Source organism: Megalops cyprinoides, chromosome 5 (genome assembly GCF_013368585.1).
Source record: "Megalops cyprinoides isolate fMegCyp1 chromosome 5, fMegCyp1.pri, whole genome shotgun sequence".
NCBI lineage: Eukaryota > Metazoa > Chordata > Actinopteri > Elopiformes > Megalopidae > Megalops > Megalops cyprinoides.
The window spans coordinates 34190498-34203558 of NC_050587.1; the positions used below are offsets into that span (position 1 = coordinate 34190498).

At 45.7% G+C, this 13061-nt stretch overlaps 1 protein-coding gene across 1 annotated transcript in view; it reads left to right on the plus strand.

Moving 5' to 3' along the window:
- Positions 1-13061, plus strand: part of LOC118778447 (fibrillin-2-like) — an 86397-nt gene that overhangs the window by 37190 nt on the left and 36146 nt on the right. Inside the window, exons 14-21 of the mRNA XM_036529977.1 lie at positions 455-577; positions 1634-1756; positions 2274-2426; positions 4220-4273; positions 4950-5075; positions 7735-7860; positions 11679-11798; positions 12573-12710. Of these exons, the coding sequence (XP_036385870.1) occupies positions 455-577; positions 1634-1756; positions 2274-2426; positions 4220-4273; positions 4950-5075; positions 7735-7860; positions 11679-11798; positions 12573-12710 (963 nt within the window). The remainder of the gene's footprint in view (positions 1-454; positions 578-1633; positions 1757-2273; positions 2427-4219; positions 4274-4949; positions 5076-7734; positions 7861-11678; positions 11799-12572; positions 12711-13061) is intronic.

Sequence of the window (13061 nt, forward strand, 5' to 3'; positions counted from 1 at the left end):
GAAGCGGAACTATAGAATTCCTGGTTTAAGGAGACTTCCATAACTTTATTCCCTAACTTACAACTCAAGGAACCTCACCTGGGCTTTGATCTGTCAGTTTCCCCAACCCCTGTGCCTCACTTGTCTGGTTCGGCTTTACTGTGTTTTGTACTGTGGAAGAAACACCTTTATTAGAAGTCTCAGTATATAGTAGGGTTTGATCTACATTTTTTTCTACTGAGTCTGGCAAACCTTTAATAACCCAACTGAAAACATACACCTTGACCAGACAGTCAGGTAGTCAAATGTTAAATGATAAAGTAATTGATGGCAATCTAATAATTGCCACTACCAGCTAAGCAAAGGCCAGCTAAGAATGCTGGATCACTCACTGTCAGGGAGGTGGTTTTCAGACCTAGCCCGTAGTGTCTCCATGACGATCGCATGCTTGTCGACTCTGTGCTCTTAACTCCAGACCACGATGAGTGCGCCACCACCAACATGTGCCTGAACGGCATGTGCATCAACGAGGACGGAAGTTTCAAGTGCATCTGCAAGCCGGGCTTCACCCTGGCCTCTAGTGGGCGCTATTGCACCGGTGAGCAGTGAGACAAACGAGCACTAGACCCACTCCCTCCAACAAACCCCACTGTCTGTAGTTTCATTGCGATTAGAGATTTTCAGTAAGAGGAAAAAACAGCTGTACACCATGTGTTTCGGGTGCAGTGAGTGGCATTTTATGAATTTCCTGTTATTGAATTACCTGTGATGACTGATACAATTCTTTCAAACATACAAAAATTCTCTATTATAAATCATGTTTTGAATCAGAGGTATTGCGTTCTTTATTGATGACCTCACATATGTAAATACATAATGTACTTTTGATGTTCATTATTTTTCTACTCTTTTGTACAGACACAGAAAAAAGGTCAAAATTGTGAATAGTCAAATCATGCATCTACCACTCTTGTACCTCTTTGTACAAAGGTGCCAACCATGAGAAAAGTTTATTACAAGAATGATAAATAGATCACACAATTCATGAACTCCAAATGTGTATGTATTTATTTGGACACAACAAAAAACAATCAGTGTGTACTGGAACTCAGTGTATCTTCACCTATATATACATTCAGGACGAAAGTGTTGATCAATCTTCTTTTTTTAGATCCTATTTCATACCAATTTCACTGTTTTTTTTTTTACAATCAGTGTGTTCTCTTCGTATTGTCCTGCTTTCCAGTCATGAAAAGGACAGCTCACAAATGGCTAATTCCGCATGACTCTGCTCTGCCTTCTTTCTTCTCTCTCTCTGTTGGCCTCTCTCTTTTTCCTCCTCTTGCTCTTTCTCTCTCCATCTCTCCCTGTCTCTCTCTATTTACCCTTCTATCTGAATCACTCTCTGTCTCTCCCTGTCTCTGTCTCTCTCCCTCTCTTTCTCCTTCTTTCTATCTCTATCCCTCTCTCTCTGTTTTTTTCTCTCTGCTGATCTGTCCTTCTCTCCCCCTGTCTCTCTTCCTGTCTCTCCCTCTCTCTGTCCCTCTCTCTCTATTTCTCCTCTCTCTGTCTACCTCCCTCTCTCTCCATTTCTCCTCTCCCTGTCTCTCTCTCTGTCTCTCCCCCTCCCTCTCCCTCACTCTTTCTGGCGCAGACATCGACGAGTGCCAGACCCCAGGGATATGCATGAACGGCCGGTGCGTCAACACAGAGGGGTCTTACAGGTGTGAGTGCCTGGCAGGCCTGGCAGTGGGCGTGGACGGCCGGTTCTGCGCGGGTAAGCACGGATCGCCCCCTCCGTCCAGCGCTGCGGCCTTCCTCCGCGCCGCGCGGCCCCTCCGATGCCCGCAAGCTGTTTCCAATTTGCGTTGAAATGCAAGTCATGAACACAGCCGCCAAGCTGTCTGTGCACTGAAGGCCTGACTCTTCGCTCTGATTCAGAAATGACTGGAAATTGAGGTGCTCGCCTACAGGAATTACAGATCTGATTTTTGGGGGCGCTTCTGGGGAAAGGATGATGCCTGTCAGCTCAGGAAATGGGCAAGCAGAGCACAAGGGAACCTTGGCATGTTGCTTTAGCTTGGCCGAAATTTAATGAAGGGCACCAGGCAGGGATTCCAGCATGTGCCTCTGCGCGTCTCCTCAGCTAGGCTCCCCTAATGCCCCCAGTGAATGCAAAGCTGTAGTTGTGCTCTTCCCATAATGGTCAGTTTTGAGCGTATAGTTCCGGTGAAAGTAGTTCCGGTTAAAGTAGTTCAGTTGAAAGTAGTCCCGGTCTCCGCTCTGCCTTCCAGACACCCACATGCGCAGCACCTGCTACGGGGCGATAAAGAAGGGCGTGTGCGTGCGCCCCTTCCAGGGCGCGGTCACCAAGTCAGAGTGCTGCTGCGCCAACACTGACTACAGCTTCGGCGAGCCCTGCCAGCCTTGTCCCGCCAAGAACTCAGGTACGCCCACGCCCCGCCGTCCACAAATGGTGCTTTGTATGACCTCTTTGTGTTTCACGGTCATTTGACTGTCTACTGATCGCTCAGGCCAAGCAGTGCACCCGTTATAGTCAATGAAATATGAACGCAATTAGTGAAACAAGTTGTTAATTAATTTTTCCTTTCATAAAATACAGATATATTAAAATCTAATTTCTGCATAATCACAGCCCTCGACCGTTAAAAAAAAAACAAGGATACTTGTCATGCGCTGTGTTAGAAAAAAAGCAGATTCAAGCAGAATATAGTGAAGGTAATTTGTGTAGTTTTCAGGTGTTGTAATTAACATTGGCTGTGTTCACTGCCTGACTTTGTTTACAGTGACCCCCTGCGCACACGCACACACACATACTCACACTCACACGCATACTCACGCTGACTCACACCAGGGTTTGCCTGCAAAGCCCTCTTCACATAGATTGCATTGATGAGACAGGAAGCTGCAGAGATTACTGTTGAGCTCAGGGATTCTGCATCATATGTAGCTCAAGATAAAGGAACCAAAATGGCCTCCTTTCGTAACCCATGCGTTTGAGTTTGGGAAAGAATACCTGCTTGTGTTTTATGTGTTCCGCTGGTACTCTGTTCTTGGAGTATTCCATATAGGCATTGTTTCAATTTGTTTAAGAGTTTCCATGTGCACAGCACACATTTAATAATTGCACTGCTGTTTTTTCTGTACACTTTACCTTTTAGACACCATTCCAGGTTAAAGCAAATGTTGTTTGAATTATCTGTGAATGTGACATTTGGTAAGAATCTGAACTGCAGTTTCACAGTCTGAATCAGAGCAGTGTGTCACATACTGCACTGAGTCACAATGTAGCAAGAATAGGCTTGTGAAGCAGGGTCATTTTCCTTATTAGAAGGTTCCTTACTCTACTCGTATGTATGTTCATATGAAATGTACATTTAGGTAGTTTCCAGTAAATTATACATATAAGAGTGAATGAGAAGACTTGCCATTCCTCATATGCCTGCTGGTGCCATTCAGACTCAATAACCTTCATCCACCTGTGCTTTCCCTTTTAACCCAAATAAACTCCCACCCTCCAAAACACACACACTCCTCACCGCCTCTTCCGATGGGAAACCCCCCCCTTAAACCCCCAACTCGAGCAACCTGTCAGGACAGGCCAATCAAACACGTCTTTTATCAAAACCCAGCTCTCACCCGGTTGTATGTCAAAAACGAGTCTTCTGGCTGCTACAAACACGAATGCCCATACAGCACTGCTGTGGCTCATCCCTCACAGTCATACATATCAATTTTAAAATGCTTAACCTTAGCTTTAAAGGGAGCGCAGATTGCAGGTGCTCATTCTCAGACATCATTTGTATAAGGACATTAAAGGACCTGCGAGTCTGCTCAGAGTTATCTGCACTTTGCAGTTGTCTTTCAGAACGTGTATCTAATTGGAGCTTGAAATTGATTTTAGTGTTTTCCGGAAGAGGTCAAGGGGTGCTTGAAAATGAATCCCAAAGGAAAGAATTTATCTGGGAGTACAAAGCACACACCGAATGAATGGCCCTTACAAAGCAGATTTATGAACTTTCAGTAATGTAATGTCCAACCACAGGCTGTCGTTGGGCTCCATTCTCTCATGGGAGCATCCTAAGTGTTTTTAAGCTTCTGTGTACAAAAACGATATTGCGTGTGCAGTTACAATGAAAGCTTTGTGCATGAATGAGGCAGTTGCACATTGACCACATTCATATCTGGTTTCCATTGTGTGCTTGCTCTGCTCTTTCAGCTGAGTTCCAGGCCCTGTGTGGAAGTGGTATAGGCTTCTCTGTGGATGGGACAGGTAAACCCGGGGAGAACTCTTGCAGTCGACCTTGCAGGAAAAGTTCTCAGAGACACACACTGACACACACATGTACATGTGCACGCCAGCTCTCTCTCTCTCTCTCTCTCTCTCTCTCTCTCTCACACACACACATACACACATACACACATACACACACACGTACATGTGCACGCCAGCTCTCTCTCTCTCTCTCTCTCTCTCTCTCTCTCTCTCTCTCTCTCTCTCTGTCTCTGTCTCTCTCTCTCTCTCTCTCTCTCTCTCTCTCTCTCTGTCTCTGTCTCTCTCTGTCTCTGTCTCTCTCTCTCTCTCTCTCTCTCTCACACACACACACACATACACACATACACACATACACACACACACACACACGTACATGTGCACGCCAGCTCTCTCTCTCTCTCTCTCTCTCTCTCTCTCTCTCTCTGTCTCTGTCTCTCTCTCTCACACACACACACGCATACACACACACACACACGTACACACACACGCACACACACACACAGTGCAAACAGCTGTTTCCATCCACCTCTGCACTGCCTGTTATACTGTTATATTTCTATACGTTACTACAGAACCTCATTAGTCTCATGTAGCAGCTTCTGGCATGTCAGCAATATATCAAGCCGTCAGTTAACCATACTGGGCTGTCCCCCCCATTTTCTTTTTCGAGCAGACATCAACGAGTGCGCCCTGGACCCCGACATCTGCGCTAACGGGGTGTGCGAGAACCTGCGGGGCGGGTACCGCTGCATCTGCAACGTGGGCTACGAGTCGGACCAAACGGGCCGGCGCTGCGTAGGTGAGTGGGCCGCCCGCGCGACGCCACGCCGCGGGGGGAACGGGGGAGAGCGAGAGCGCCTGGATCCCCGCCCGCCGATCAGTCCCCGGGCCTGAACTGTTTAATCAGGAAGCGTTCCAGGCTCCAGGCCGGCTGTAAGGAGGTCTGCCATGCACTGCACTGCGCTGTGCTGTGCTGCTCCCCCCCCGGCTTGCGGATGACGGCACAGACCCCTCCATTGTTTGAGGCGGAGATCATGGTGTCGTGGTGTGATTACGGTCATGTTGGGCGAAACGGGCCGGTCGGACGGGATAGGGTATTAGCTCAGCTGAGTCCCACAGGGGTGAATATTTATTGGTCAGGATCAGGGTGACCGTTCTTCCCTGTGTCGAATACAAGATGCCAGGGAAGTTTCCACCATTCCTCATAATAGCTCTCTGAAATTATAGCTCTAATACAGATTGACATTGATTAGTTATGTGCGCTGGAGATGTGTCTACGACTTTAATCACTGTTCTTCATCACCTTTCTTCATCAATGTCAATGAAATCCAGGTTCCATAATATATCTCAGCAACAGACGTGGCTTTGTTCAGGTTGGGTGGGTTGGCAGGTAGATATATTTTAGGGCTTGGATTTTTTTAGGGTCTCACACATAGCAGGGACTCTCAAAATGGACAGACACACCCTCCCCACTTTCTCCCAAAGTCAAAAATTGCAAAGATTCTAACTTGAAAATTCCCAATAGTACTTAAAAACAGTAATAAGGGTAAAATTACTGTAGCACTCATAACTGTCAGTATGTTTACATGGCTCTGAATATACTGATATAAATCATGCACCGTTTCAGGACCTACAAACATGATCTGTTCCGTACTCATGTCATAATACAGTCCTGTAGGTCAAGAGAGCAGAAGGGCAACTCCGTGAAGCAGGCTCTTGCACCCTGGTGTCTTAATTATGCTATGAACCTGTGAAATCGAGAAGTACTGTTGCACTCTCCGTGCTCCAAAACCAGAATTTCACTCAGCGTGCGATTGTAATTAGAGTCGCGATGTCTTTGCCAGATGAGGTGAGTCACACATTACCGTTAGTTTTTCTCTCTCTGCCTTTCTGGAGGACCATTACAGGGTCGGGGCTTTCTGGATCAGAGGTTAGCCGTATGAAGAAAAACAAGAGGGGCTTGCTGTCAGCTGCTCTCGGTGTTTCATATTCCTGTAGTCTAAACATTTCCCGGAGTACAGACTTTACATGCTGTACCACCACCGCCACCTCTCAGATCAACAGACAATGCATGCCTCTTTTATTTTTCTGTTCATACATGTTTCATACATTTCGCCAGCAAGACAAATTAGCGGTTTCATGCATATTGAAATGACATCATGCCTGTTTGCTGGAAGAGACAGACAGACAGGAAGAAAAATTGCCGAAATGTAGACATAGGTGCGACTGCCAAGGCAAGTGTGGCGGACAGAAGGAGTGAAAGAACAGGCCAGACAGTCAACTTTTGTTCCCATAATGACTCTGTCAGCCATCACAAAGTCAGTGACCTTGGCCAGAGAAAGAAGCCTCCCTGTATTTGGCACACCTATATAAACAGTTGCTTTTCAGCTCCTCTTCATCTCAGCGCTTGGTTTATTCCGGCTACTTCTGCCAAGTGAACGAGCATTTCTTAAAACTGTTTTGCAGGAGCCATAACGATGGATCCTATATTCCGTGGAGATTTTTGTGATTTCTAGGAATCGCTAATCTCAGCCTGGTAGGCTGTAGCCGAGGCCCAGCTTCTCCATATGTCCTATGAAAGAGTTTATGAGCCATTATTCCCGTAATGCAATAGTATCCAGGTTTATGAGCTATTCAGACTCCCTCTCTGACAGAGTCACAGTGTTGCCAAACCAGTCATCTGGGAATAGAACGTCTGCAGCCAGAAAGCCATGGTGAGGAATGCAGTATGGGTACAAATGACCTGTGGTCACTTTCGTTTCTGCACTTTTGGAATACACATAAATTGTTGGGGGGGGGGGGGGGGGTTTGTGTGTATTTCAGACTAATGTGTGATGGACAGATTGTAAAGTCTGTGGTACACATATTGAAATGTGCCTGTTGTCGTGATGAGCAGATGTGATATTTACACCTGGGTGTCAGGTATTAACCAAGAGGGCAAGAATGCAGTAAACACATTCTTACTTACTGTGTAGTGGACAGAGCGTTTCCTTCACCAAGGTGTGCAGTGGGCGTATTCCTGCAGTTGTGTTGTAGATGACTGGGGCGGAAAATAGGCAGTTTGTTAGGCAGATGGACACGGGCGTGCCGTGATCACATTGTCATATTTGCTTTGCAGACATTTTTTTGAGTTTGTGGTGACAGCTTGTTGCTTTTCTGCGTTTATTAGCTATTAAGACATGGATAAACACATTTTAAATGTTTATTTCAGATAATTATGAATGTTCTGTGAAGGATAGATTTTATTTATGTTTGTGTGTTAGACATTCCTGATTAACATTCCTGATCTGTTGTTTCCCGTGTGTGGCTCGGGCGTCGATGAAGGCCTGATAAACAGTCTGTGTTTGTATTTCAGACATGGATCAACACTCAATAAACAATGTGTCATTTCACGTTTGTGTTTCGGTCATCGACACGTGCCGGAGTAAACAATCTGCCATGTCACGGTTGTGTTTCAGACATCGACGAATGCATGGTGAACAGGCTCCTCTGTGATAACGGCCTGTGCCGGAACATTCCGGGAAGTTACAGCTGCACCTGCCCCAAGGGCTTCCTCTTCAGGCAAGACTCAGAGACCTGTGAAGGTGAGAGCAGCGTTTTCTAAATCACAACTGAAACACCTGATGGGAAATATATGTGGGGTGGGGGTGGGGGTGTGTTGGGGGGCGGGGGGGAGGCTGGTGGCTGGACAAATGCAGTGGACTTGCTAGAGCAGTATGGAGGTGTGAGGTCGGTGACTTAGAGGCATCTGCTGATGTCTTTAGTTTTCTTCTTGTAAGCACTCATTCGCATCAGTTTGGTTAATTTCAAAACTCTTAAGCATTCTGAAGATTTCAGTTTAAGTTGTTGTGAGGTGAGCTCGGAGCACAGAACAGCCTTTTCACAGAAACGCTCTCTCAGCAGCAGGATTCTTGTGTGGGAACACCTGTGTCCCATTTCTGAAGGGGCGAGAAGCCTCAAAGAGAGATGAGCGGAATGGTGTTTGTGTTTCAGCGCTGGCCGTTGCCTCCAAGTCTTCCTTGGGCTGCGCAGCCATGGCCTTATTGCACTTTTGAGCGGTGCCATGAGCTCCTATCTGAACCAGATGTGTTTTGAAGTTTTCCTCCAGCGAAACGCTGTTTGTGATTGACCCACATCTGAAAGCGCATACGTCGCATTGCAATGCATGCAAATGGTTTTCACCCCGTCGCAACTACGTCTGGAACTAAAGATGGCCCGAATTCAGCAGTTTTTGTTTATGTGTAGATATTGAGCACCAGTGTGTGCAATAATTGTTTGATTAAAAGAACAGAGGTCCTGTTCTTCTGCAAGTTCAGAAACATTCCTCTTCTCCCTCTGCTTCTTTTTTTTTTTTCAAAAAAAGAGCATGCTGGATGACACGCTAATCCACTTTGAAATTTTCTCATTTCCTCATACACTTATATTTTAGGCCAACATAGCTAAGAAATCTTGGAAATCTTGCACTGAATCCTGTTCCAGATCAAGAGCCCCTTACAACAAAGCAGCCGTTGCTTACCCCTGTACTTCAGTACCGTGTCACACCCTCTGCTACTAATCACAAGAGTGAAAATATCATAGCTACCGCAAAGGACATAACTGTCCGAAATAATCACACAACACTCTGCTTTAATCCTCCAATTACAAAGCAATAAATGCGCAGGTTCAAAGCCTTCGCCGGCCACCGCGTCGTATATCTTGGCCCGGTCCAGGCTCTCAAATAATGGGGTCCTGCATGCCCCGGGTCTGACCTCAGAGCTGCCCGTTTGTGACGACAAGCCGCTGCCTGTACGCCTTCCCCCGAAACCTCCTGTGGAACGCCCTGCCAGTCGGTGAGGGGGAATTAGATAATGCGTCTAATTGAGTGTGAAAAAGCCCTCCCGTCCATCCTGCTGGGTTCTCCACATGGGGCTGTTGCCTCTTTCCGTTTCACAGTTTATACGAAAAGACGTCCGACGGCGGGATTTCAACACCCAGGTTTTTTTGTTTTGTTTTGCGAAAACGGCATTGTTAGAGGTAGTTGGGAGAGATCTGCCATGACAGTGGTGGGGGTTGCGATGGGGGGGGGGGCAGTGGGAAGGCATGGCTCCCTTGCAGCGTGGCCCCCGTGATTTTATTGCACCATAAATTAGAGAAATTAGAGGCACGGCCTCCTGCGGCCCCAGATCCCGGAGAGGGGGGGAGCCCCCCCGAGGGATGGCTGCCATCCTTCGCCGGTTCGCGTGCCGAAAAAACGCGACAGGATGTTTGTTGCGCTGGAACACAAGCGCTGGGAGGTGGAGGCATAACGGGAACATCTGTCGAACTCTGGGAGGCCTGGGCCCCCGGGACGCCTCAGTGATCAGGGCCGCAGCGCAGCTCTGAGGCAGTAGCGTTCCCCACCCCCCGTTGAGGAGAATGTTCCTCGCACCTCCAGCAGCCGTCAGGAGTCCCATCTCTCCTGTGAGGGGGTAATTACCGTCAGCCCCAGCAACCGCATTCCTTTCGGTCCATCTCGTAACAGGTCAGGCACCTTTTCAGACCGCACCGATACCTCAAGAGCTGACAGCACCCGTGTCTGTTCTGTTTGTGTGGGCCCCACCTAAGTAATATTCATGCTGTTATTGTTCAATAACAGTATGATGATAATAGCAGTATATTTCAAATATGTGCTTAGATATGTAACAAATATTTCAAAATATATGAGCAGTGGGCACTATCACATATGAAAATGTGTGTTTCTGTTGTGGAATATATGTGCCAATAAATGTACATCTAAAGTATATTCCTCTGTATGTGAGGAAGATATTGTATATGGATGGGGGAATAATTGATATGGTACATTTTGACATGTTTTAAGAATAATTTTTTTGGGAAATCATTTGGATTATATACACAGCAGTACATGGTTAAGCGACAAGAATTAGGCTGTGGTTAGACCACAGAAATGATTCAGTTTATTCCTATAGTCCATGCCTGTTTCGGCACGCGCCCTGCTTAATCTGTCACTGCAGCCGTGGCCTCTGAACGGCAGCATGGTTTCGGAGTGTTTTATTGGTTTCTTTAGCTATAGCCTGAGATTACAGCGTTACAACTGCTTCTCAACAGTGCTGCCGATTGCCCCTGTCGTCACAGGTTCCAGAGCCAAAAACAGTGTAGACCATATTAGTCATTACTCATGTTCACAAAGAACAGCAGTAAATCAAGTTAGCACCTTTTGCGCCGGACACTTGATTTTGTAAAGCTGGAATTAGAGGAGCGGAATGAGGAGACCTTAACAGCGCTGCTTTGTTGCAATATGTTGATTTGTTGCTGTTCCTGAGAAACGCGTGTAAAAAAAAAAAAATGCCTAAAGCGTACATTAGGGACGAGCCATTAAAGTGATTCATTGGCTGGCTAAAGGCCACGCGGTCACGATCTCCCGGGATTTCCTTCGGCCTGCTTGTGTGTAAATTCAGGAACTCAAAATGGTAATTATGAGCTCTGCGGTTGCTGAACCCATGAGTAGAGGCCTAACCCGGATTTCAGTGCTGAACACGATTTCGGGGGAGTAAGGTGTCTTTGTGGTTTGCAGAACAAATTGGACAAGATTTTGTATGCTTCGGCCTGCCCATGACAGAGCTTATTTGTTAAATCTATGACGTAGTATTTGCTATAGACAGATTTATAAGATATTATATACAGGAGATTTAGGGTTTTTTGTTTTTTACCGAGCCTGCAGCTTATTTTGGGTTAACCAAAATATTAATATTATTTTGGGTGTTTTATTTCCTGATGATGGAAGGATTTATCATTTGAACAAATATATGATGGTATTTCATTTTTCATTGGTTACATGCAGATGTAGTTTTTAGGTTATTGCTATGCATGAGTAGTATGCAAACCAAAGTTACTATAATTTGGAAAAATTACAGGTTTTTGGTCTCCTCTGTGCATTTGTCCTACACTGTATTCTGAAACCGTCTGTTGCATTAATTTGATTTACCATACATTCCTTTTGGTCTGCTTTCTTTGAATAAAGTCACATTTCATTTAATAAAGGAGTTTTTCGTAAGTAAGACTGCTTGGATATGGTATAATAGTTTGAGCATCACAGTTCATTGTATTAAGTCACACAATGTGTGTCACGCTCTGTTCCTTCCCCCTTGTTTCTAACATGAATCAGTGCAAATGGTTTGCTTTCATTACATTGTGTTTCACACTCTGTATCTTCTTGTAAGTTCCAAATATGCATATGTTTACAGAAATTCACTATTGTGTTGGTGTGTGTTATTCTATCGGTTTCAGATATAAGCATAAAATCTTGCTTTTAAAAATATGTGTGTCAGACACTCTCTCTTCCCCATGTTTTTTGATATGAGTAAGTGTATAGCGTTGTCTGTCATAATGGCGTGTGTAACACTATTTCTCTTCCCCCTTGTTTCAGATGTGAATGAATGTGAGAGCAGTCCCTGTGCTAATGGACTGTGTAAGAACAATGTTGGCTCCTTTGTCTGTGAATGCTCCCCTGGAAGCAAGCTGGACACCACGGGTCTCATCTGCATCGGTAACAACAAATGCAGTACACTCATCAACTTTATTTATTTATAATTAATCAAAACTGGGTCTTACATAACGTAAATTTCAGGCTCCATTCTGCAAAAAAAAGTTATTTTAATTAAAACAAAGCACAACTAGCAGGCCATGACAGAGCACCCATTTACTTAAGCTACCATGGAGTTCATAAGGTCACATTACTCACAACAGACAGGTCACCACGTCTGGGGCAAATTTTTGGTTAGATCTGGCGTAAATATAAACTTGAAAACACAGTGTTCAGACCAGGACTGACCTGCCGGGTGGTATTTGACCCCTTCCATAAATTGTGGAGAGTCTGTATAGAAATAGCATCAGTTATAGTTTCCTTGGGAAAACCAATTCAGCATATTAAATACAGCATATATAGCTATATTATCATCAGTAGTGGCCTAGGTTTTGTTAGATCTCCTGCATTTTGTGTGTAGCCTACCAACACCATATCAAATGAACTGTTTATCCAGGCTCTGATGCATGATCAGGTCACTCTGGATAAGAGCATCTGCCAAATGACTAAATGTAAATGTCATTATCATGCAGTTATCTTCTGAACACACAATACAGGCTCTGATGCGTAGTCAGCGATTATTTACTGAACAATGTCTACGGGGGTCTGATGCATAATCAAACAATTATTTGGTGAACCCACAGTGTAAGCCCCTGTCTGACATCTTATCTTAAGAGCTTACGCGCCGCCTGTTGACTGAGCGCCCACAGCAGGCTTTGGTGTCGTGTCTCTCCACAGACAGCTTGAAGGGGACCTGCTGGCTGAACCTGCAGGATGGCCGCTGCGAGGTGAACATCAACGGGGGCACCCTGAAGTCGGAGTGCTGTGCCACGCTGGGGGCTGCCTGGGGGAGCCCCTGTGAACAGTGCGAGATCGGTAGGGGGCCCCTACACCCCAAATTACCGCCTTTCCCCGCCCCCGCCAGCTGCAGGCTGAGGCAGGGATGAAAATGGCAGCTACCAGCGCAGTTCATCCAAATCGTTGCCATCAGCTACCAGTGTGCTTCAGCCAAATCATTACCATCAGCTACCAGTGTGCTACAAGCAAATCATTACCATCAGCTACTAGTGCAGTTCAACCAAATCATCACCATCAGCTACCACTGTGCTTTATCTAAATTATTACCATCAGCTACCAGTGCTCTGCATTCAGTTCAGCACCATCAGCTGCCAATGCACTGTCCAAATCAATACCATCAGTTACCAGTGTGCTTCAGCCAAATCATTA